Source organism: Hemiscyllium ocellatum, chromosome 20 (genome assembly GCF_020745735.1).
Source record: "Hemiscyllium ocellatum isolate sHemOce1 chromosome 20, sHemOce1.pat.X.cur, whole genome shotgun sequence".
Lineage (NCBI taxonomy): Eukaryota > Metazoa > Chordata > Chondrichthyes > Orectolobiformes > Hemiscylliidae > Hemiscyllium > Hemiscyllium ocellatum.
The window spans coordinates 29,918,998-29,945,904 of NC_083420.1; the positions used below are offsets into that span (position 1 = coordinate 29,918,998).

Consider the following 26,907-nt stretch of genomic DNA (forward strand, 5'->3'; position numbering starts at 1 on the left):
CAGTATTAATTATTAACATACAATAGAAATTCCAGGATTTTATGATGAAAGACATCTGTTTTTAAGTAGCTATGACTGTAATTGATTTGGTTTGTCATAGGTTTGATTTATTATAATCACATGTACTGAGATACAGTGAAAAGTATTGTTTTGTGTGTTATCTGACAAATCATAGGGTAATAGAACAGAATGCAGAATACAGTGTTACAGCTACAGAGAATGTGCAGAGAAAGATTGACTAATATATGAGAGGGCCATTCAAAAGTCTGACAACGGTGGGGAAGATGTTATTCTTGAATCTGCTGATATATGTTTTCAGACCTTTGTAATTCTGCCCAATGGAAGAAAGGGGAAGAGAATATAACAGGGGTGGGAAGTGTCTTTGCTTATGTTGACTGCTTTCTAGAGGCCACAGGAAGTATAGACAGAGCCAGTTGGTAGAAGGATGGTTTGTGTGATGGACTGGGCTATGTTCACAACTCTCTATGACTTCTCGCCATTTTGGGCAGAGCAGTTTCCATATTAAATTGTAATGTATAGTATAGGATGCTTTCTATTGTGCATGGAGAAAAATTGCTAGGAGTACTTGTGGATACGTCAAATTGTAAGGACTTTTGCCACAGAGAGCCTCAGTGAACATGATGGACAGCTGACAATTATAGCTTTGCCCTCATTCAGTCGCAAGTTTGGCCACAAGTGATTTGGTGATGATAAAAGTATTTAACTGTGTGTTATAGACCTTCTGGAAATGTTTAAAAAATGGTAAGATCGAGGGCTCTTGTGGTGTAGTGGTAGTTCTCTACCTCTGACCTGGATTCAAATTCTCCTTGTTCCAAATATCTATTATAGCATGTCTTCACAGATTGATTAAAAATATTGACATGGTAAAGTTGGGTTTGCTGAGAGAACACCATGTGATCATCAGATCCAAGTAGATGACTGTAGAGGGCACTTTAGCAAAAATAATTAGTAAACTATTCCATCACTCAGCAGGTGGCTTAACAGTAACCTTGATATCTTACTGATTCAGAGAATTTCATTAAAATCTCAAACTTTGATTATATATTCTGAATTACTTAGTATTTTGGTGGCTAAGCATCTCTTCTGATTTCTTTATTAACATTTACTGAGCTTGTGTACTGAATAGGAATTCTTAGAACCTCCTACAATGTGCAACAAATTGACCCTTCCGAATATTATCCCATCCAGACCCATTCCCCTAACTTACACATCCCTGAACACTATAGCATGGCCAATTCATTTAACCTGCACATCTTTGGATTGTGGGAGGAAACTCACACAGACACGGCAAGAATGTGCAAACTCCACACAGGCAGTTGCGCAAGTCTGGAATTGAACCCAAGTCTCCAGCACTGTGAGGCAGCAGGGCTGACCACTGGACCACCATGCTGCACTGATTGCAGTTGGTGTTGAAATGTGGCTCAGTATTGACATGAATATGGGAGACAAATTTGCATGAGAATCTGTCCTTAACACTAAGTTGTATATTTACACACTTTTTGTACAGATTCGTTGATCAAATTAATCAAATCAATTGAATGCAGTACACACACCTACTGTGACTTATCTGTAAGTTACTAGATCAGAACCTTTGCTGCTAAATATGTCTATTTAGGAGTGGAGTTGGGCTCAGGAAAAGACAGGGGATTTTCAGGTTTTGATTGCTCACCTTTTTAGAATGCGACTAACTTTGTTTCACTAAGCGCAAAAACTACCGGTTGCCCTGTTGAGCAGATTGTCTCAGACATTGACAGCATCATCCCCAACCTTACTATACGCTCCCTGTGACATAAAGTAATTATTTTATTGTCAATATATCACTGGAGTGTTGGCTAAGACATGTTCATTGTCTCCGTCACCATTACAGTGAATTCTGTGACAATATTTTTATCCAAAGAGTGGACCTGACTGAGTAGTAGAGATATTGTGCTGAATGTTAGCGTATTTTGGCAACGTATTATTCTCATCCTGTTTATCTGTACAAAACCCATCAAGATTTCTTGCAAGGCTGTCCAAAACTGGCATAGTTAACCACCTATCATTCCCCATGGTACCCCTCGTTTCTGATGCATACCCAATTCTCCCACTCACCAAAGCTGGAACTACTCACCACTGCACAGACAGTTTGGAGCAGACTGGCATCCTTGACACTGGTGCCATATTTGAAAAGCCTGGACAAGTGCTGGCATTCTGAAGCTGCCCTGTATAGCTGCACAGGGTTTGGCAGACAAGGGGAAATTGGGGCCTCACTTTGTGGCCAGGAGGTCACAGTGGACAGAATCATGCAGAAGGGGAATGTTCTGTTCCCCCAGGATCACCAGAGGAGACCACAACACCAGACCGTACCATCGTGGTCTAAGATTGCCACCCAGGTTGATAGTTCTGAGGAATGGCCAGCAGTGTAGGATAGTGGTTAATGACTGCCTTCATTCCAGCGTAAGTGCTGCTATCTTCTCTCTACCTCTGAACACTTAATCTATCTCAGCTGCTGCCCTCACTATGCTTTACATTCTTACTATTGCCTGCAGCTCACTCCCTGACTTGCTCCCACCAAACTCCAATCTCCTCTACACGACTGACCCTGCACGCCCTCTGCACGGCCTACTCATCGAATCAGGACAGCTCACCACCTTTCTCCCATCTGTATCCACACTAACAGACTGTGCCACCCAATGCCATCTCAAACAATTCCCTTTCTCTTATTATTGGAGAAAACAGTCCAGAAAATAGGCCAAAATGGCTGACATTTGGCTCATCCCTTTAAAGGAAAGGATCTTGACCTTCACTGGTGGGGACTGGGTAGGTCCTGCAAGGATGCACAGGAATCCATGTCTCAACAAACAAGTAAGACTCATTGTTCATTGCAGTGCAACTCTCACATTGACCCCATGGCAGACCACCCTCCCTACTGTCACCAAGGAAGTGAAGAAGCTGCCTTAGAGAACGCATTAGCAAAGCTGTCTCCTGCACCCCTCACCAGCTCACGTATTGATATCCCCGGGGGCATCCTATCTAAATGAGAGTCGGCTGGTGAGCACTTATTTTAAATTCATGCACAGGATGTGGGTGTCACTCACTGGGCTAATGGTCATTGCCCATTTCTGATTGACAGTTGAGAGTCAACCACTTTGCTGTGGGATCTGGAGTCACATGGAGACCAGACCAGATAAGGATGACAGTTTCTTCCATAAAGGACATTAGTGAACCAGATGGGATTTTCTAACAATGCACAATGGATTCATAGTTGTCGTCAGATTCTTAATTCTTATTGAATTCAAACTCCACCAACTGTCATGGTGGAATTCGAACCCTGTCTCCAGAACATCACCTGGATCTCTGTGGCTGCATGTGAAGGTGACGAAACAAGTGGATGACTGTAAAGCGGTTGATGTGGTGTGTATGAATTTCAGTAAGACATTTGATAAGGTTCCCCATGGTAGGCTATTGGAGAAAATAAGGAGGCATGGGATTGAGGATGATTTAGTGGTTTGGATCAGAAATTGGCTAGCTGTAAGAAGACAGAGGGTGATGGTTGATTGTAAATATTCATTCTGGAGTTCAGTTACTAGTGATGTACTGCAAGGATTTGTTTTGGGTCCACTGTTGTTTGTCATTTATATAAATGACCTGGATGAGGGAATAGATAGGATAGTAAATTTGTGGTTGACACTAAGGTCGGTAGAGTTGTGGATAGTGATGAAGGATGTTGTAGATTACAGAGGGACATAGTTAAGCTGCAGAGCTGGGCTGAGAGGTGGCAAGTGGAGTTTAATGCGGAAAAGTGTGAGGTGATTCACTTTGGAAGGAGTAGCAGGAATGGAGAGTACTGGGTTAATGGTAAGATTCTTGGTAATGTAGATGAGCAAAGAGATTGTGGTGTCCTGGACTTTGAAAGTTGCCACCCAGGATGATAGGGTTGCGAAGAAGGCATACAGTGTGCTAGCTTTTATTGGCAGAGAGATTGAGTTTTGGAGCCACAAGGTCATGTTGCAGCTCTACAAAATGCTGGTGTGGCCACATTTGGAGTATTATGTACAGTTTTGGTCACTGCATCATAGGAAGGATGTGGAAACTTTGGAAAGGGTTCAGAGGAGATTTACCAGGATATTGCCTGGAATGGAGGGAAAGTCTTATGAGGAAAGGCTGAGGGACTTGAAGCTAAAGTGCAAAAGTCAAGATAAGAATACTGCAAGCATCCAGATAGCGGTAAAGTGAATGAGTGTGAAGAATGCAGGTGCGCAGCCTTGACATGCAGTCCCTTGCAGTCTGTGAGCTGGGTGTCTAACCCTGCGTGTAAGATGTCTTGTGGCAGCATTTCACTGGTGGTGCTGGTGTGCTCTAAGCAGGTGGAAGGGAGTCAGCAAGGATTGATGCTTGCAATCTTTCCATATCTGGAGTGCTGGAGGCTGGATGTTTATACGAGAATACTGTGGAAGTCCCAGCATGCTGATCTCTGTGAGAATTACCCAGGGAGTTTTGAACTTGCAGCAGTCTGTGAAATTCTCTGACTCTGAGCCAGTGTCGGGTAATTTTGGACAGTTGCTTAAAAATGTGTTGCTGGAAAAGCGCAGCAGGTCAGGCAGCATCAAAGGAGAAGGAGAATCGACGTTTCGGGCATAAACCTTTCTTCAGGAATGAGGAGGGTGTGCCAAGCAAGCTAAGATAAAAGGTAGGGAGAAGGGACTTGGGGGAGGGGTGTTGGGAATGTGATAGGTGGAAGGAGGTTAAGGTGAGGGTGATAGGCCGGAGAGGGGGTGGGGGCGGAGGGAAATTGCAGTCTTTGAAGAAGGAAGCCATCTGGGTTGTTCGGTATTGGAATTGGTCCTCCTGGGAGCAGATGCGGCGAAGGCATCTTTTAAGGCATCTAAGGACCAATTCCAATACTGATCAACCCAGATGGCCTCCTTCTTCAAAGACCGCAATTCCCCCTCAGATGTGGTTGACGATGCTCTTCACCGCATCTCCTCCACTTCCCGCTCCTCTGCCCTTGAACCCCGCCCCCCCAATCTCCACCAGGACAGAACCCCACTAGTCCTCACCTACCACCCCACTAACCTCCAGATACATAGGATCATCCTTTGTCATTTCTGCACCTCCAAACGGACCCCACCACCAAGGATATATTTCCCTCTCCACCCCTATCAGCGTTCCGGAAAGACCACTCCCTCTGCGACTCCCTTGTCAGATCCACACCCCCACCAACTGCAAAAAATGCAAAACTTGCGCCCACACCTCCCCCCTCACTTCCCTCCAAGGCCCCAAGGGATCCTTCAATATCCAGCAGAAATTCACCTGCACCTCCACACACATCATTTACTGCATCCGCTGCACCTGATGTGGCCTCCTATACATTGGGGAGATAGGCCGCCTACTTGCGGAACATTTCAGAGAACACCTCTGGGACACCCACACCAACCAACCCAACCACCCCGTGGCTGAACACTTTAACTCCCCCTCCCACTCTGTCAAGGACATGCAGGTCCTTGGCCTCCTCCATCACCAGACCATGGCAACACGATGCCTGGAGGAAGAGCGATTCATCTTCCGCCTAGGAACCCTCCAACCACAAGGGATGAATGCAGATTTCTCCAGCTTTCTCATGTTCCCTCCCCCCACCTTTTCTCAGTCCCAACCCTTGGACTCAGCATCGCCTTCTTGACCTGCAATCTTCTTCCCGACCTCTCTGTCCCCACTCCTTCTCCGGCCTATCACACTCACCTTAACCTCCTTCCACCTATCGCATTCCCAACGCCCCTCCCCCAAGTCCCTCCTCCCTACCTTTTATCTTAGCCTGCTTGGCACACCCTCCTCATTCCTGAAGAAGGGCTCATGCCCGAAACGTCGATTCTCCTGTTCCTTTGATGCTGCCTGACCTGCTGCGCTTTTCCAGCAACACATTTTTAAGCTCTGATCCCCAGCATCTGCAGTCCTCACTTTCTCCTAATTTTGGACAGTTACACAGCACAAGGCAGAATAATTGGCCAATTAACATTCGAGAGAAAAGTTCTAATATAACTTCCAGCTAATTACTGACAGCCCAACCACTCGTCCTAATCCCCAGATTGAACTTGCCTTTAACCCATGATCCACCTAACCGCCGATCCCCTGTCCACCCTTGACAACCTGACTACCTTCACCATCCCTTATATATATATCCCTAATGGTTCCAAACTATCCACTCAACCCGATCCAGCTACTCCCATGAGCATGTTAACACTGTTCGAAACACCCTATTAACCACCCACAACCAGACCTGACTATACCTCCCATCCTGACACAGTTACCCCCGGTGAAAGATTAGGAGTTTCATGGACAATATAATATAAATCTTCTGTGTTCATAAATTGTTAAAAGCTAGTGCCAAGGTCCAAAAAGTAACCAAAAAAGGAATCTTCCTCAGAGGTTAGATTGAAAATCAAGTTATGGAGCCAGAGAGATGTACAGCACAGAAACAAACTCTTTGGTCCAACTCATCCATACCTACCAGATACCTGAAATTAATCTATTCCCATTTGGCAGCATTTGGCTCACATACATCTAATCCCTTCCTATTCATATAACCTTTTAGATTCCTGTTAAATATTGTAATTGTACTAGCCTCCACCACTTTCACACATGCGCCACACTCTGTATGAACAGGGTCCCTTTTAAATCTTTCCCATCTCACTTTAAGCCGATATCCTTTGGTCTTGGATTCCTGTACCCTGGAAAAAAGACTTTGTCTATTCACCCTATCCACGCCCTTCATGATTTTATAAACCTCTATAAGGTCACCCCTCAGCCTCCAGTGCTCCAGGGAAAATAGCCCCAGCCTATTCAGCCTCTCCCTATAGCTCAAACCCTCCAACTCCAGCAAAATCCTTGGAAATCTTTTCTGAACCCTTTTATGTTTAACAAAATCTTTCCTATAGAAAGGAGACCAGAATTAAATGCAGTATTCCCAAAGTGGCCTAATCAATGTCCTGTATAGCTGCAACATGACATTCCAACTCCTGTGCTCAATGTACTGACCAAGCACAGCAGGCATACCAAATGTCTGCTTCACTATCCTATCTACATGCAACTCTACTTATGAACCTGCACCTCAAAGTCTCTTTGTTCGGAAACATTCCCAGGATCTTACCCCATTAAGTATATAAGTCCTGCCTTAATTTGCCTTCCCAAAATGCAGCACCTCACATTTGTCTAAATTAAACCCCATCTGCCACAGTTGGCCCATTGGCCCATCTGATCAAGGTCCCATTGCACTCTGAGATAATCTCCTTCAGCGTCCACTACACAAGCTTGGCCAGACCTCTGGAATTTTGTGTTCAGCTTTGGACATCAAACCTCAGGAAAAATACATAAGTCTTGAAAGGGATCCACTGCAAATTTACCAGATGATGCCAAAGTTTAAAGAGTTAAGTTCTGGGGAAAGACTCCTCAATGTGGCTGCTATTCCCTTGAAAATAGTAGGTTGAAAGCTAAACTAATCGATGTGTTCAAATGAAGGCAGTATTTGAAAATTTAGATGCAACAAGACTGTTTCCTCTGGTCAATGAATTCAGAACATGAAGGCATAATCTTTAAAGTAGATAATTGGCAATTTAGCAATGGGAGGCTTTGGGGATGTCAGATTGCTCATCTTTCATGAAGCATTTGATTTCACAGAAATAATTGGAGACAAAAATCCAGAAGTTTCATCAGAAGACAGGCAGTGTGTATCCCAGATTACAACACAAATGCTGAAGGAAAACATCCACTCTCAGTTGTGATTTTGCTTGTTGCCAACCAATCTGCTGGAAATTGCTTGATTTTCATTCACGTTAATATCCATTTGGGTATTATACTGGAGTGCTGTCAGCACTTAATAGAAGACAAACAAAATGAGTCACCGCCTTTGTAAAATAACAAGTGAGAAAATTGGAAAAGAGAAAAATAAAATCTCTGTAATGGAAGTTGAATTAAACTGGTTCAGATTTCTAAATAAAATGACCTGAGCTATCAAAGCTGTATGAATTATCAAAACGATGTAGCAGCTCTTCTGAAGTTTGAAAAACAAATATGTAGCTTTCTCTGCTAGCAGCGAGAAAGTAGATTTAAGTGGCAGATTTAGGATATATCTTTTACAGTTATTTCTGAAAAATAACAGGATCAAATCTTGTCAAATTTATTTAGAAATTATTACCAAGGTGTTTGTTTTGACAATGTCCATTTCAGTTCACAAGTTTGACCTTTTTTTTAACTTTTTGTGGCAATTGTGAACTCCTTTTGACTTCTACTGTCATAGCCATGTGTAATCTGAATTAGATGGGGACTCACTGAGATCACAAAACTGCAGCCAACACACTTTATTCTCTTGTGTGGTCAGATTAGGTTCAGATTCAAGGACTGAAGAAAATCAGCAGTAATCTCTTAATGATGAATGTAGAGAAATGACTTGGAAGTTGCAAACTGAAAAAGTACTAGGAGATACAATTCTATGGCCATTATTGTAATCTTGTTATAAGATTATTTTCACTCAGAAATACTGCCTATAATTTTAGGCAGATATGGGCAGCACGGTGGCACAATGGTTAGCACTGCTGCCTCACAGCGCTAGAGACCCGGGTACAATTCCCTCTCCAGGCAACTGTCTGTGTGGAGTTTGCACATACTCCCCGTGTCTGCGTGGATTTCCTCCGGGTGCTCTGGTTTCCTCCCACAGCCCAAAAATGTGCGGGTCAGGTGAATTGACCATGCAAAATTGCCTTTAGTGTTAGGTGAAGGGGTAAATGTAGGGGAATGGGTTTGGGTGGATTGCTCTTCGGAGGGTCAGTGTGGACTTGTTGGGCTGAAGGGCCATTTTTCCATGCTGTAAGTAAACTAATTTGAATCACCTATGATTCTGGTGGTGGTCTGATAGCTTTTATAGGTTTTATAATGGGCATACATTTAAGGTGAGGTGAAAGTTTGAAGTTGATATGATGGGTACGTTTTTTAAACAAAGTGACGTAGGGGTATGGAATGTGCTGCTAGCGGTGGTGGTGGAGGCAGATAGGATAGAGATGTTTAAGGGATAACCACATGAATATGCAAGGATTGGAGGAATATGGACCAAGGGCAGACAGAAGGGATTAACTCAATGTGGCGTAACGTTCAGCACAATGTTGTAGGCTGGGTCCCATTCCTGTGCTGCATTGTTCTATGATCTACAACTTCTGATGCAACCTATTTTGCCTCTTCAGAGCTGGGATTTTCTGCTCTTATTCGTCAAATGGGACCTGGTGTTTGGTTAGTAGCCAGCAAGCCAATAAGACAAGAAGTCTTATTCTGCAGAGGCACATTTGTGGCCCTTTTGATGAATGGTCTGGATCCTTGAAATCACTCCTTTTTTTAGATTGAAACTTTGACAGGTTCAGTGCAGAGGTGGGTGCAGTGTCCTGGGCAGTCACAACCTGATGCCCATCATAGAGTCAGTGAGCATTTCAGACAAGATAGTGTTTATACTTGGAGACAGTAAGAACTGCAGATGCTGCAAGTCAGAGTCAAAGGATGTGAAGCTGGAAGAACACAGCAGGTCAGACAGCATCCGAGGAGCAGGAAAGTCAATCAGTCGGGCTATCGTCAGGACTGGGGAGGGGGATGGGACCGCGGTAGTAAATAGAGGGAGGGAGATGGGGCTGGAGGAAGGATAGGTGGATGGTCATAGGTAGGTGCAGGAAGGGGGTTATTGTGATTAGGCAATGAAAAGGGTGGAGCACATAGGTAAATGGACTGATTAGAACTGATTGGGGGTGAGGAGGAGGGGATGTGGGTCTAGACTTGGTACAGGGCTGGGGAAGGAGGGACTTTGAAGCCAATGAAGTCGATGTACAGGCTGCTGGGTTGTAAGTTCCCAGGTGAAAGTAAGGTGTTGTTCCTCCAGTTTCCATTTGACCTCACTCTGACAGTGCAGGAGGCCAAGGATGGATACAGTGCCAGGGGAGTCGGAGGGGAAAATTAAAGTTGATGGCAACCGGAAGGTTCTGTTGGTTAATGCATGCAGAGTTCAGATGCTCCACAAACTGGTCCTTGATATAGACTGTTTATACTTGTTTGTTAATTCACAAACTCTGGAAAACCTTAGAACATCAGCAGTAAAACTTCCAGATAACTGCTAGAATCACAAACAGTTGATTTTTATACCGTTTTCTTGTGGATATCTTATTTTGGTAAAAGTAAATGCAAGTTTATCTTATGAGTAGGTTAGTGTTATGACACAGCGGTGAACCCCTCTGTTAATTAAACTAAGCACCCAGAAAAGCTCACCTCCCCTCGTAATCTGTTCAAATATGAGTGACAGAGAATTCCTCAAATTCCAGCATTTAAAGAAAATAACATCAATTTACTCTTTAGCTCTAAAAGTGAACCTTAAACAACAACTATTCACAACTCTAAGTCCCTTTTCTCATTACTGCTTATTATCTGCCTCCAACTTTATAATAATATATTGCTCCAACAAAACACTTATTAAAATTATATCAACTTAATTTCAAAACCATACAGCGCTGTTGTCATCAGTATCTGTCTTCTTTCAGCTGAAGATCTCCCAGGGTCATTATCTATGTTTTTTACTATGAAGATGTTTAACCTGAAAAGATATCTTTGATAGAGAGCGTTTTGATTGCAGTTACTCTGTCTGACTTTCAAACTGGCTGCCTTTTTTATACTTCCAACATCTGATCGTCTCATTGGTTTGATGTTGGCAAAAACAATAAATTCAAACTTGATTGAGTTTTAGTATTCTGGAGCAAAATTTAAACTGGTTGGTTCATTTCAAATTGTTGTCAAAGCAGCAACCAACTCAGATATCTGTTTCACAGCCAAATGTTACATGTTTTCAATTTTCCAGTGCACTGCTCGTTTGTCATGTGACAGATGTTTGTAAACTCTCAAAGCAAAACAATATTCATTCTTAAAGGTGTAGTACACTCCTTCAACTTCATAACAGTTAGTAGTAGTGCAGATTTTTTTTCATAGTGTGGAATCCAATGGTATCTACTTTAAATTGGATTTGACCATGTGGGTTATTTTCTTAAAATTTCCATGTGTCCCTTCTAAATGTAAGCGCGTTCTATTACTGTGTAGGATACAAGACATCTATAGCACAAAGTATGGGGTAAACAACCATAAATCTCCTTAATCAGTCAGTTTGTCATGTTGTGAACTCATCAGTATAAGGACTGAGAAGGCAATATGAAATGCATTCAGTCAAATCTGGGACAGAAAGTGAAATAAGCAGAGGGAAATAAAAAAAATTGTTGAAGGAATGAAAAATAAAGGAACAGAAGAGATGAGATAAAAAGTACATGCAAAATTTTAATTCATTTTGTAATTCAAATGACAATAAAAAAACTAAAGGCATGAAACTTCACATTTATAGCAGTTAATGTTCAGAGTAGAAAGGTTGATTAAAGGAGTTGAAATGACTGGATTTTGCACAAGTAGATTACTCAGTGCATTTCAGTGGTGAGGCAGAGAATAAGAAGCTGTTTTTATAAAGCTAGTGGCAGAGCAGCACAAATTGAAGAGCAACATCAGATATTGGTGTTTAATCAAGCATCTGCCCTTTGTCTGAACTTGCTGTACAATTTGCATATAAATACTGTCCTGCGATGTTAATCTCACTATTGTTTACATTGTGCATTCTTTCCCAATGTCTCATATTTGCTGACAGATCTGATCATTCTTTATTGAGATACAATTTTTTTAGAAAAGCTGCTGAAACTGCTTTTAACAAACAGAGCACAATATTCCATGAATGATAATTGGGTGCAAAATGATAAAAAAAGCATGATCTACCCTGACATTTTATCAATCACAATTTAGATTTGAAGTTATTGTATGAATATTTTAGCATGCAAAATCAATCAGAGTTTGAAATTCCCTTTTCAGCTACATTAGAAGAAACACAAGTGTGATTGTTTCAAAATAGGTTGGTGCTGCTTAAAATGGAGGCCAAAGTAGCTTTGTTTGCATATATTCAGCATATTCTCTTTCATAACCTTAAAAGAACCTTTGTTATTTTCTAAGATAAATGTTGGTAATGCATTGGTGATAGCTGTGGTTAATAACTAGCTCACAAAGACATTTTCCTGAGAATTTGTGCCATGTAGCATTTGAAGTTTTGCAGAGAAAAGCAATCAAATTTCATTATTTGGTATATACCGGCTATTTATTTTTGACAAGATAAATGAAAAAAACCCTTCCTTTTATGTCACTGTTTTTGTGCTTGTCTCGATTTTAGTCAAGGAAATATTAATAGGGTGCTGTCCCCATAGAGTGACAAGACAGTGCAATCATACAACTCAGGTGACTGCAAAGCCTTACTGTAACTGGTACCTCATGCTCAATTTATTGGTTTGAAATTCAAAACATCTTGATATTCAAAATAACCTGAGTTAATTAAATCAATGAAAGCAGAAGTCATGCCTAACTGCAAATGGAGCAACATGAAATATTGAAAAGAAATTATCCTGAAGTTGTCAGATAATTGAAGTAATTGAAGGCAATTAATTTGAAGTGATCTCCCTTTGTCTCCAGAGCTTTGCTTTAATTAAGCAAGCTGAAATAAAACGTTCACCTCAGACTGTAGGGAGCGTTGCCTGCCTATAAAACCACATGCAGATGACAGCCCCATGTGGATATTTTGGACCAGCTCCAAGAAACTGAGTTTACTTTCATAAAATTAGTTGTGGTGGGAAACAGCCAACATAGTGCATGTGCTAGAGGTTTAGTTGAGCCCTTTAATTGTGATTTAGAGAAAAGGGGGAACTTATTGATAATCACTGAGGCTATTGTGTTGACATGCGATATCGATATTGCATGCCTTTGATGCAGACAGCCCATTTCTGACTGAACAACACTGCTATTGAATTGATTCACTTGGGAAGAAAGCAGTTTGAGTCGTATTGTCACCTCACTATTCTGTAGTTTTAGTAGACTTGGAGTTTGGAATTGGATGTTATTGTTAAACATAACCCCAAGTGATCTGACTTGTCATTCCTTGTAAAAGAGTACACACATAGAGGATGATAATTATTTTCCATATGTCTCAGTTTGCTTTGCATGATATCTTCCTTCCTGAATTTTAAAAGGCGGCACGGTGGCACAGTGTTTCGCACTACTGCCTCACAGCGCTGGAGACCTGGGTTCAGTTCCCGCCTCAGGCAACTGTCTGTGTGGAGTTTGCACATTCTCCCCGTGTCTGCTTGGGCTTACCTCTGGGTGCTCTGGTTTCCTCCCACAGTCCAAAAATGTGCAGGTTAGGTGAATTGGCCGTGCTAAATTGCCCGTAGAGTTAACAGAATGGGTCTGGGTGGGATGCTCTTCGAAGGGTTGGTGTGGACTTGTTGGGCCAAAGAGTCTGTTTTCACACTGTAAGTAATAAGATCATAAGACATAGGAGTGGAAGTAAGGCCATTCGGCCCATCGAGTCCACTCCGCCATTCAATCATGGCTGATGGGCATTTCACCTCCACTTACCCACATTCTCCCCGTAGCCCTTAATTCCTTGTGACATCAAGAATTTATCAATTTCTGCCTTGAAGACATTTAGTGTCCCGGCCTCCACTGCACTCTGCGGCAATGAATTCCACAGGCCCACCACTCTCTGGCTGAAGAAATGTCTCCGCATTTCTGTTCTGAATTTACCCCTTCTAATTCTAAGGCTGTGTCCACGGGTCCTAGTCTCCTCGCCTAACGGAAACAATTTCCTAGCGTCCACCCTTTCCAAGCCATGTATTATCTTGTAATTTCTATTAGATCTTCCCTTAATCTTCTAAACTCCAATGAATACAATCCTAGGATCTTCAGCCGTTCCTTATATGTTAGACCTACCATTCCAGGGATCATCCTGTGAATCTCCACTGGACATGCTCCAGTGCCAGTATATCCTTCCTGAGGTGTGGGGACCAAAACTAGGCACAGTACTCCAAATGGGGCCTAACCAAAGCTTTATAAAGTCTCAGTAGCACAATGGTGCTTTTATATTCCAACCCTCTTGAGATAAATCTAAAATCTAAAGACCTCTGAAACACTTGGGGCTTAATATCTAAGCAACCCTCTCCACATAAAAATGCAAGTTCATAAAAAAACAGCAAGCAGTGATTCTTAACAAAACATTGGGCAAAAATGAGATTTGATGTTTTTTCCACTCTATGCAACAACACTCCATTTTATACAATAGTATCATGGCTGGGAATAAGCTGCCGATTACAACTTAACTATATTGATCTATTTTATGTGGTTGATTAAGGAAATATTAATAGGGTGCTGTCCCCATAGAGTGACAAGACAGTGCAATCATACAACTCAGGTGACTGCAAAGCCTTACTGTAACTGGTACCTCATGCTCAATTTATTGGTTTGAAATTCAAAACATCTTGATATTCAAAATAACCTGAGTTAATTAAATCACAATTAAAGGGCTCAGCTAAACCTCTAGCACATGCACTATGTATCACTATCAAAGCTTTATACTGACATACTTAATTTTAAAGTATATATATGTATATATATATATATATATATGATTACAAATTTATTCAACATATTTCATTATTCACATTAACATTCTGGATGTTAATGTTATAGAAAATTTTATTTCATATGGCTTTCACGCCAACCTTATGTCTATCTGTTAGGAATATAGCTGTAACCATTCAGACGTTCAAGTCTGCTATATCATTCAATTTTAAAAAAAGATTTTTTAAAAAAAAAACAACCTGTAGAAGATCAAAAGGAAACTTTGGTTCTCCATCCTTTATGAGAGTGGTTACTTTGTATTGAAGATGACTGCAACATCATACTGCCCAATCATTGCAGCTGGTCAGCTGCCTCTGACTGACCTGTCCCCCCCCAGTCATTTTGCTTTGACAGTTGACAAGAGAAAGTTTGTTTCGTTGCTCTTGGGCTCAAGTGATGTTGACTGTGGCACAAACTTATGGTTATAAAAACAGCAAGTGCTGAAGAAACCCAGCAGCGATGGCAGCATCTGTGGAGAGAGAAAAACCAGGTTTCGAAGACTAGTCATACTGGACTCGAAATTTTAACTCTACTTCCCACTCCACAGAAGCTGCCAAACCTGTTGAACTTCTATAGCACTTCCTGTTTTTACTTCAGACTTCCTGCATCTGCAGTATTTTGCTTAAAAGCTTCCAGTCAGTTGACTGTGTCCGCACAATGTATGACATTTACAATGTGGAAAGCAAGTTTGTCCTCTGGTTGGAAATTATTCCACTCTGGGTCTTGATTCAAACATGCCTAGCTGTGAACTTTGTATATTGGCTCGCATTTACTCAGGTCTTTGGAGCATTCCTTTCTGTTCTCACTGTACTGTTGTGCCTGCCTTCTGTTTGGTTGTTCCCTGTTGTAGCCATTGGGTGCATCTTTGGAACTAGATTTCTTGCACAGATGTTTCCAGTGCTTTTTGTTCAGCGTGCCTTGCAAAGATTGTGGAATGCAGCATAGCTTTGCAGTGGGTGAGATGATTGCACTTTCCACGTAGCCAGGGGATGCAAAAAGCAAGCAAGCTACAGTGTCAATATTGTTTGCTGCACCTCATGCTTACAGGTGCTGTTATCTGTGTGAGAATGACTTTATATTTCCTGTTTTTGCTGTCACTGAATCAATGCTGTCACCTTTTTTTCCCAAGAGCTCATTTTGGATTGCTTTGGTAAGTTTTGAAGCAATTACTAGCTCCATATTACATTTTGATATTCAGCCTCTAAAAAATTCATGATGGGATCCACTGACATATTGATCTGTTGATACATGTACCTTTTTCCTGTCGGACATCAATTCTAAGTGATGAATTATAAAGTCAATTCCTATATGCAACTAATTTTCTTGGACTTTTCATATCTTTGTAGTATCTGTCTGCTCCTCTTCCAATAATCCCGAGATACTGACTCTATGTAACTTCACATTGCCAATAACTATCAATATGTTGATGGCATGTTTAATCAGTGCTGCAACTGCTTAATCTAGGAAACTTCTGTATTTGAAATGTTTTAACTCCGATAGGAGATCTGTGGCTTTCCAAATCATGATGAGGATTTAATATCAGTGCTTCTGCTGTTCTTCTGTCTTTTCAATTTATATTTAAATTTGTGCATACTTTCCATACTTTCACCACTGTACTCTATTTTTTGGTTTGGAAGTTGTTTTAGGAGTTATTCGGTTGACTTTGTGCATTTTCGGAATGCAGTCCACTTTTATTTATATTGATTGACTAAATTTTGGCTTGCATTCTCTGAATTCAGTGCAGGGCTGAATCCTAAAGGCCATTAAAGTTTTAAATAGCCTGAAGTTAGAGTAACTTTGAATGACCAGCTGTCTGCATGGAAATGACTGTCTTGTTTATGAATAAATATTAGTTTCTGCTTTTTTTTGTATTTTGGGGACCTCTGGATTGCTGTTCTGGATGCTAGATTTTGGATTGATATTTTGTGTATGGCTTGTCTCCCTGGCCTAAAAGCTTGTAAGGCTGATTTTTTTTAATCTCCTTTGCATAATCCCAGCTACATATTTTTGTGCTTTCTAAATGTATCACAAATAAGGCATATGAATTTCTTTAATTGAAGATCTCTGTGTGTTTATTTATAGTAAAACTACGTCTATATATATAGTGCCTGTGCCTAGAGTGCTACAATGCACACAGCCTGCAGTTTGAGCTCATGTGATAATATGAGAGTACTTTGCTTATTTGCATGTTGAGATCCAAAAGGGTTACCACACCAAAGTTGATAACTCATCACCACTGACACACCCTTCAGAGCAATCTTTGTTTCTTTAATGTCCAATTTCTATCCTCTTATGTCTTGACCATCCTCCTATCATCCCTTCCCGCCACCCTCTCACAGACCTAACTTTTGTTCTTTCATCTACTCCTCTGTCACTGTTTCTGATGTTGTGTAATCAACCTAAAATGTCAACTGTATTTCTCTCCCACAGCACTGTAACACTCTGTACTAGCTCTATGGGTGTACCTACATCCATAGAGAGCAGCAATTCAAGTAGATAGATCAGCAACACATTCTCAAGGGAAATTATGGATAGGCAATAAATGCTGGCTCAGGCAGTGTTACCCACATCCTATGGATGAATTAAAAATAAATCCCTCTGCTACCATTACTTGGAACTACTTACCAGTGTTAATGTGTTTTCTATGATAATCATACTGTCTTCTTTGCTCTATTTTGAAGTTTGCCTCTTATTTGAATCCTTCCTATTTCACAGTTTTTACCTTGTTAGCATGGTGTCAAATTATATTACAATGACATGCTTGAATACTACATCTAGGGATGTAGCTTTGCAAATGAAGGTTTGTTTTCTCAAAGAACTGAAGTAACTTTATCAGCTGTGAGACTAGCTTCCCATACAATTCATGCCAACACCCTCTTTTCTTATGATATATTTTCTTACCTCTTCCTTGTCATGCTTTATCCTTGCACCTGTAATATTTTCTGGATTATCCAATGCATTTTCTAAAATATTAGTGTTAGGTTAGTTACTTTATCACTTTTATTTCCAGCATTTGTTAAAATATTTTCATATGTCTCAATGGTATGGTAAAAAGTAATGATGCCTTACTGGGTGTGTAAGTTATCTGCTTGAAGAGGTACATCTCACTAAATAGTTTTGCTAATGATGTATTTCATTTTGGCCAGGAAGAATAAGACTACCTCTGGCTGCACTGAAACTTCTCCTGTCATCCCCTCTGCCCAAATTAATGTCCCTCTGATATAACAGTTGTGGATCTGCTGGATGACAAATGACAACTGCCTGGCTACACCTGATCAGAACGCTACCAATATTATAGTGAGGCCAACTATGAGGCCAGTTCAGGCTTTTTACCAATTATATTGGGTGTTCTCCTCCATCAGACCACCCACCTCCGCCCTGATGTGAGCCAAACATCCAAGTGGATTTCATTGGGTCATTGAGGTCTACAGTAGTGAAACGGGCTCTTCGGTCCAACTTGCCCATGTCACCACAGTTTTCACAATTTAAAATAATCCAATTTGCTTGTATTTTGGACATAGTGTAGGTTAGATGGGCTTCAGATCGGTATGACAGGTCGACGCAACATCGAGGGCTGAAGGGCCTGTACTACGCTGTAATGTTCTATGTTCTATGTTCTTTGTATCCATTTCAGTCTATGTAAAGACTTTCTTACCACATTACTTAACAAGGATTGTTGAACATGTCATTGTAATTTGTCAGTAACAATGTAACATTGTATTGCAATACTAATTATTAGAGGTCTAATATTAGAGAAATGCATAATTGTGAAATATCTGTAAAACATGCTCTGTATGTTAATATTTAATCAATGTCTCGTCTTTTGTTTACCTCAGCTCTGGTAACTCTTGGCGGAGTCAGTGTGTATATCGGATATTCAGCTGCAGCATTTAAAGCAGCTGTTTGTCTTTCTGGAAAGAAGATTCTGGAAGATATTAACATCAGGTTTGGATGGTCTTTAGCTCTGGCATGGATCTCATTCGTTGCTGAGGTCTTTACAGGTGTTGCATTCATAATAGCTGCCAAATTGACGAGTATGAGAAGGAGACAGGAAGAAGCAACATGAAGCTAACATGCTTTTGAGGAAAGTTATGGTGAAACAAAGACAATTATGTTAAGTTTCTGTAAATTATATCGAAGTGGAAATAATGCAATTGTTTCAAAACTCTGGGAGCTGCTCAAATATGCATCTCTCACTAAGTTAATATATAATGGACTCTCGATACTAAAAATGTGAAATTAAGTATTAGTGGTTGAAATACTTAATGAAAACAGTCTGCTCTTAGTCACTGTATGTTTAATTTGCTTAACTGTTAAAAATGTCAAAATATCTATAAATGTAACCTTCACAGATATTGTAACAAAGAAATACTGTCAGTGGTATGTGTGTGATGACTATAGCAGTATTATATAGCAATGCCGAAAGCTGTCACAATTACAGGTCAAGTGGCAAAGGTCTTCTGCTTTTGCAGTAAAAATATGTTTCATGTTTAACTTCATTTCTACAATCTAGAATAACAGTAAATGTTGCCAATTAGTACTGAGTAAACTATATCCCTTTCCAAAACATTAATGGGCTAATTATATGTTCTGAAAATGTGTTGCTGGAAAAGCACAGCAGGTCAGGCAGCATCCAAGGAGCAGGAGAATCGACATATCGGGCATGAGCCCTAAGAAGGGCTCATGCCCGAAATGTCGATTCTCCTGCTTCTTGGATGCTGCCTGACCTGCTGTGCTTTTCCAGCAACACATTTTCAGCTCTGATCTCCAGCATCTGCAGTCCTCACTTCCTCCTAATTATATGTTCTATCAGGAGTTTGCATATAGGGAACATTGGTTAACCAATAAGGTTCCAATAATTCAGAACTATTTTGAAAGCTCATTCCCTTTGAGTACAAATTTTAAGCAGCCACAGCAGGTTGCAGAGCTATAGAATTAACTGTTAACCCTTTGACTGCAGAGTTTTGGAGGCAAACAAAAATTTAATTGTAATTGAGATATTTTTGGGAAAAGATTTAATCACTCTTTTTGCTGCTAATGTTAAATTCTTAATTGACTGTATGATACATAGCTTTTTTTTCTTTTGTACAATAAACTTTTGTTCTTTTGTTAAAGAACTTTGGCAGCCTCATGTAAAAGGACCCAGTTTAGATGATGAACATGTGCTGAATATTCCAAGGTCAGTGGGGAAGTGATGGGGAATCTATAATTGACCTCAGCTTTGAATGTCAGGTAATGTCAACATTTTGGGTTCAAGTGCCATAACGGCCGAGATTATTAGTAAGATCCCACCTTCTCAACCTCACCACTTGCCTAAGGCATGTGTCTCTTGGGGTCCAAATGCCACAAAATGAGTAATAACATGACAAAAAATACCAGAAGAGAAATATTTTTGGTATATAAATTTGGCATTCATATTCTTCCTCTTCCTTCCTGAAGGCATTAATGCTTTACATGAAGATAGTTCCAAATGTACCTGTTACTGTTCAACATCTAGCCCAAATGTTCATTATTTATGTATTAGCCTTGACAGTGAATGTTGCCTGATTATTCACCATCAAGAGAAAGCACAAACAAAAACAGAAATAGCCAGAAAAAGTCAGCAGGTCTAGCAGATTCTGTGGAGAGAAAGCAATGTTAGCATTTTGAGTCCAGTGACCCTTCTTCAAAACTGGTTACAGCTAGAAAAAAGTTGGTACATATACAGAAGATGGGGGTGGAGAGCAAGGAGAAGAAGTAAATGATAGGTGGAGATGGAGCCCAGAGTGAGAGAACAGCAGTTGGGAAGATAAAGGAATGGATAATGGTGAGGCTGGGAGAAAGAAAAGCTGCTAATGGGGACCACTGGTGGGTGAAAGGTTACCAACGTCCCAGAGGACCATACGCTTCTCACTCATTATGCAGCGATGACTTGGAGGGTCACCATGCCTCAGGCAAGAGAGGAAGTTGATAAAGTAGGATCTTGATGGTACCCTCAACCATTTGGGGAATTGAACCTACACTGTTGACATCACTGCATTAAAAGCTGATGCAAATGACTGGTTTTTCATCACTGCACGTCTGAGCTTAGAAAACTTACCACCTGTCGATCATCCAGACTGGAATCTTTCTAAACTTCACCTTTGTATTGTTATGATCTCAGCTGATAGTAGTACTGGATAAGTCAGATCCCAGAGTGAAACCTGGCTTGATAGATCATACATTTCATTTCTGCAGTTGGTTACTGTGTTGGTTAGTCGCTGAATATTCACATGAGGCTGCTCATGTTCCATCAGACAGAAAATACAGGTTTATTGCACACAAAAAAACCCCAATATATGATGCAGCTTGTGAAAATCTTATCATCACTTATCATTTCTCAGCAAAGTATGACTTCTTCTTTAATTCTTTAATTTCTTATTTAATTAGCTTCTACCAATTTTGATGGCCTAGAATCTTCCATCTAGTTCTGCTGCCCTAACCCTCTTCTCAGTTTTGGCAGCTTGGAAATTTCTACACAGACTGTCACAACACGGCCATTCGATGAAATAAACTCTGACAGTGTGGAGATTTCTACACATGTGACAGATTTTCTTTCTGCTACGATGAAGCTGTTTTTCAAAACTGACGTTAAACCACTAATGGCCTGTGGTCTGACTTCTCTGTATGAAAGCTCCACTTTGTAAATACTTTATCAATTAACATTACAGGTATCCTTCTGGGCAGTTAATTGAAATAACATACTTTTTGGGAATTATGCTTTTAGTTCACTGTTCCAAACTACTTTCTGAGCTCTTAAATCATGTTGATTGCCTTCACAGAACTGAAATGAAAATCTATTTTACAATTACTTTCAAAATTGAAAATTGAAAATTTTCATAATACATTTTGCATCTTTATCTCAGCATTTAACCAGATTAACATGGTAAAATTTGATGAGTCTATTTAAATAGTTTTTAATAAGGACAGAAGAAATAAATTAGTACTTGAGCTTTAAATACTGTAGCTGGATTGGCAACAGTAAGAAAGAAAATAATTATTATCTGGTTGATGTTCACAGATGCACAGAAGTTACAACCTTGTCACTTGACCTTTAAAGCACTGCAATTAAATGTGTGGTATAAAGTTATCTAATGCACAAATTATTAAATAAAAATCTTTTATGATCATCTATTGCATTGCTGACTATAAGTGCTTTTCTAATGGTTACTTAATGCTTCAGATTTCAAAAGAACAAAACACTTTTACGGATTCTGAAACACCTTCAAGAAATTGTAACCTACAAGCTGAAACAATTCTGGCACTTGCTTACAATGTGACTTTACACTTCCCAATCCTTAAAGCAGTGATATCAACCATACTGTATGATCACTGCAAATCTACAAATGGACTGACTTTAGGTGGAAACTCTTTTAGCCACAATTTCAGTAAAAACATTAAACAATTGTCATTTTTAAAAATGACATTATTAAAACTCTAATTAGCACATTTTTCTTTTAGAAGAGACTTACAAGGCAAGGATCCCCTGGTTTATTCATTGATTGAGCTTTTGACTGTTTGAATCAAAGCAATCTTAGTGTTCATGGCATTGATGGCATGACAAATTGTGTTATGCTGATGATGTCCCAAACATTAGTCATCAGTGGCCTAGTTATTTTTACTTTACACAGATTCTCATTTTATAGGCCAGCCTTAGTACTCATCTCCAGTCCAAAATAGATAGCATGAAAATATTAAAATGGATATTTTGTTAATATTGAGGTAAAGGAAATACAAGTTGTGAATGGTATGATATAGTTACAAAGCAAGCAAAGCTACAAAGAATTAAATTATACATGTCCCTGCTGGTTGCATAGATGGAATTATGTTACACAGGAGGAGGGTAACGGTGTAGGGTAATATAATTGAACTGTGAGACTGCAGCTTGTCAGTTTTTAATCTTGTGAACTAGAGAGTGTCTGTACTCTATTCAGACCTTATTAAAAATATAATATCAAAGCACTGCACTTAATCTCTTATTAATGTCAAAACAAGATTTTCATAGAGTACAAGACGGAGGCACAATTACTATTAATGATGTCGGTCAGCTCATGTCAATTTAAATTGTTCCAATTATTCATTCTCAACTTTCATTAAATTCAAATGGTATAATATGCTACCATTCATCTTCGCACTCTGGCAAAACAATAGCTGCAAAGCGAATTAAATGGGAATTAAATAAGTCACTTTGTACTACCGAATAAAACCTACTTTAACAATTTCAGCACTCTTGTTCTTTTACAAACAAACCAAATAAGGAAAGTAAAAGTGTTATACTTAATATCAGAATTGTGATCTCCATGACTGTTATTAAAAACTAAGCAAATTGTCAAATAAGGCTCTATTGCAGATTTTTTTTTCTATTAAATATGCATTGAAGAACATGCTGATAAAAATGGAAAAAAATTCAAAACGTACAACTTTAAATCTATTGGTGTTTGGCTTTTCGTTTCATCTTAAGAATTAAGTATTTACTTTATGGAAATGCTGTCAATTGATACGTGAGATAACAACACCAATTAACATGCATGCCTTTGAAGCTGAGCTTGAAATCAAGTAGAAGGCTCTAAATCCATTTTAATGATCCACCAAAGAGAGATATTCTACAAATAGGCTAATCTTGACCATTAATACACCTGAATAATATGACCGGAATTACAAAGTTACCAATAGCTGAAGTAAATTCAACATTTAATGTTTCATATGCTATAATAACTACACAACTAAAAGATCACTAGTTTCCAATTCATGAAACTTGCAAACGGTCTACTTTCGAAATAATCAGCTGATAATGAGGGTATGCACCATTTAAAATAATCTTCCAAAGTAAGATTTCTAAAATTATTTTTCCTGTGTTATTTTTATTGTTATTATCCATACTGAGTATGATTTTGAGGCAATGTATTATAAATAATTCTGTATTCATCTGTTTGTGAGTCTAGAAAATCAATCACCATCTCAACACTGCTGTGATTAAGTTTTCACAATAATCTTGTTTTGTAGAAAACAGTGAGCCAAACTCAAGCCAAAATAGGAGAAAAATTATTTTTTCCATAGCAGGAGGCAAAAACACAGATAAAAGTAAAGATAATGGTATCATCACTAAGTATCAACTACAATACACTTTCTGGTAATACACATAATGTTAGGCATTGGTGTGGAAAGAGATAATTTTTACCTTTCCTTTAAAGGTAGTCAGACAAGTCAAATTGATTGTGGGATTATGTAGGAGTATTCTGGTGGTCCAGCAGCTACAAATTGCAAACTTACAGATTCCTCCAGCTTCAAATATAAGGTGCATTTTTAATCTTACATGTGGTATTTCTTGTGGTCAACTTTGCAAACCTGACGCAAGTTGTAAACAAGGACCTCTTTTGCATGTCTCATGTTCATGAAAGAGATGGCTATGGAGATAGTTAATGCATTGATAATTATCTTCCAGAATTCTATCAATTCTAGAATGATTCCTGCAGATTGGAAGGCAGCAAATGTCACCCACTATTTAAGAAGGGAGGGAGAGAGACATGAGGGGTCTACAATCCTGTTAGCCTTACATCAGTAGTAGCGAAAGTGACAGAACCAATTATAAAGGAAGGGATAAATAGATACCTGGTTAATATTGATCTGATTGGACATAGTGAATATGGATGGAATGGAAAATCATGTTAGACAAGCTTAATGGAGTTTTCTGAAGATGTTGATAACAAAATTGATAAAGGAGAACCAAAAGGCAGAATATATTGAGATTTAATGAAGACTTTTGTTAAAATCCCTCATATGAGGATGATTTGAAACATTAAAGCAATTGAGATAGGAGATAATGTTCTGACATGGATTGGTGATTGACCAGCAGACAGAAAACAGAGGGTAGGAGTAAATGGGTCATTCTTGTGTTGTCAGATTGTGACTAGCAGGGTACCACAAGGATCTGGATTGGCTTCCAGCTGTTCACAATATATGCCAACAATTTAGTGTTGGGAACCAAATATAATATTTCTAAATTTACAGATAACACAAAACTAAGTGGGAATGTGTTTTGTGAGGAAAATGTAAAGTGGCTTTAGGAGGATTTGGACAAACCAAGTGAATGGATAAGAACATGGTAGATGGAATATAATATGGAAAAATGTGAGGTTATCAACTTTGGTAGGAGAAACAAATATGCAGAGTACCTCTTAAATGTTAAGAAGGTATACAGATGGATGTAAGTGTCCTTGTTAGTAAGTCACTGAAGGCTAACATGCAGGTCCAACAAGCTATTGGGAAGGATAGTGGAACAATGGCCTTTATTGCAAGAGGATTTGAGTACAAGAATAGTGAAGTCTTTCTTCAATTGCATAAGAGCTTTAGTCTGACCACACCTGGATCTCTCTGTGTCTCATCATCTCAGGGAGGATACTGTTGTCATAGAGGGAGTGTAATGAATGTTCACAAGACTTATTCCTGGGATGTTAGGGCTGTCTTGAAATGAGAGATTAGGCAAACCGGGCCTTTATTTTCTAGTTATATGAAGAATGAAAAGTAATCTAATTGTAACTTACAATATTCTTAGTAAGATGATTGCTCTGGGTACGAAATCTAAAACTAAGAAGCACAAATCAAAAATAAGATGGAATATCTGAGATGAGGAGAAGATGTTTCACTCAGGAGGATGTGAGCTTTTGGAATTCTCTATTACAGAGGACTGTGGAATTTTTGAATTGTTTAAAAAAGAGATTGATAGATTTCTGATTACAAATAAATTACAGGGTTAGAGTTTCGGGTTAAAAAGCATTGATGTTTTCAATCAGTTATGATCATATTGGTTAGCAGGACAGGGTCAGTGGGCTGAATAGCCTATGTCCATTGCTATGTTTTTATATCACAACTATCTAAGTTTTGGGGACTGTGTCTGCAGATTGTCTCCAACAAGATAATGTTAATCTGATATAGGGTAGGATATGCATGTTTGATAGAAGACAGAGTGATTGCTAAGGAGGACAGACATTAAAAAGATCACAGAACTTGAACATTGCTGGCAAGGCCAGCATTTATTATCCACTTACACATGAATGAGTCACTTCCTCAGCCAATTCAGAATTAAAAATCACTGCATTGCTATAGATTTGGAAGAGTGAAAATTGTCAGGAAACATTGGAATAATGAAGTTTAAAGGTGACAAAGACCTGGATAAGAATTTCAGTCCAAATGTAGTAGGGGATAGAGGTTAGCAGTATTATTTAAGGTGGTAGTAGTTGGTAATGGGTAGGTATCAGGTTATCACTCTGGTTGGGGAAGACTAATATAGAGTTTATGAAGAACTTTTGTGAGATGGTGGACAATCTACATTCAGCAGATAATATCTAAAGTGAAAATGGTTCTTGGATTCCTGAGAAGGAATCATACAAACTGTAATAAAAATAGCAGAGTTGCATTTGTTTGTCCAATCTGGAATAAGCAAGCTTTGTGTGGGATCCTGACATTACAAGAGAAATAAATAAAAAAGAATGATCCAAAAATGTATTGCATTATTCTACATGATGGAAATACGCCACTGTCATATCCTCAATTAATGGTCTGTGATAGGAATCACTGCAGCAGTGGAGGGAGAAAGATACTCTGAGTACGTTCTATGAAAACAGGCTCAAATGGACAGAAACCAGGTGCCCTCCAGCTACACCAAATTGTGGTAGGCATCCACGCAAAATAGAAAGATTATTTCATTATAAGATAGACATAAATGATCTGTCTTTCAAAGGATAATCCCACAATGGAACAAGTTGCCATTTTGCAGCAGGAGCAGGAGCAGTGAAAGTGAGGACCAGGGAGCTACCGGGAAAGTAAATTTCCCATTTAAATACTTGTCTCATGGAATCAGAGGCCTCCATTTTGCAGTAGCAACCCGAACAGTGAGAGTGAGGAGCTGAGTGGGGTGGTCGAATCACACTCTAGGAAGGTGCGTGAACTGATATATTTGGTCAAAACAATGACCGCAGGTGCTGGAAACCAGATTCTGGATTAGTGGTGCTGGAAAAGCACAGCAGTTCAGGCAGCATCCGAGGAGCAGTACGTGGGTAGTGGCTCCCAGCAGCACTCCTCTTCTAACCAAAAGAGAAGATGCTGTGGTGTGTTGATAAGGTAAGGCTTTTCTTTGTCTTTTTTATCATGTGCTGGTAAGTATTGTGATTGGTAATTTTTAAAATTTCATTTATCTATTATTTGATATTATAGTTGGACTAAGTTAAGCTTAAGAGTAAAAATGGCAGGAGATCCCAGGCCCACGTTATGCTCCTCTTGGTCAATGCGGGAGCTCAGGGATGCGGCTGATGTCCCTGCCTCCTTCACCTACAGGAGGTGTGCCCA

General features: G+C 39.5%; 1 protein-coding gene across 1 annotated transcript in view; it reads left to right on the top strand.

Moving 5' to 3' along the window:
- Nucleotides 1-18,613, top strand: part of LOC132825596 (transmembrane protein 114) — an 89,381-nt gene extending 70,768 nt beyond the window's left edge. Inside the window, exon 4 of the mRNA XM_060840977.1 lies at nt 18,384-18,613. Coding sequence (XP_060696960.1) covers nt 18,384-18,613 — 230 coding nt within the window. The remainder of the gene's footprint in view (nt 1-18,383) is intronic.
- Nucleotides 18,614-26,907: the final 8,294 nt, after the last annotated feature.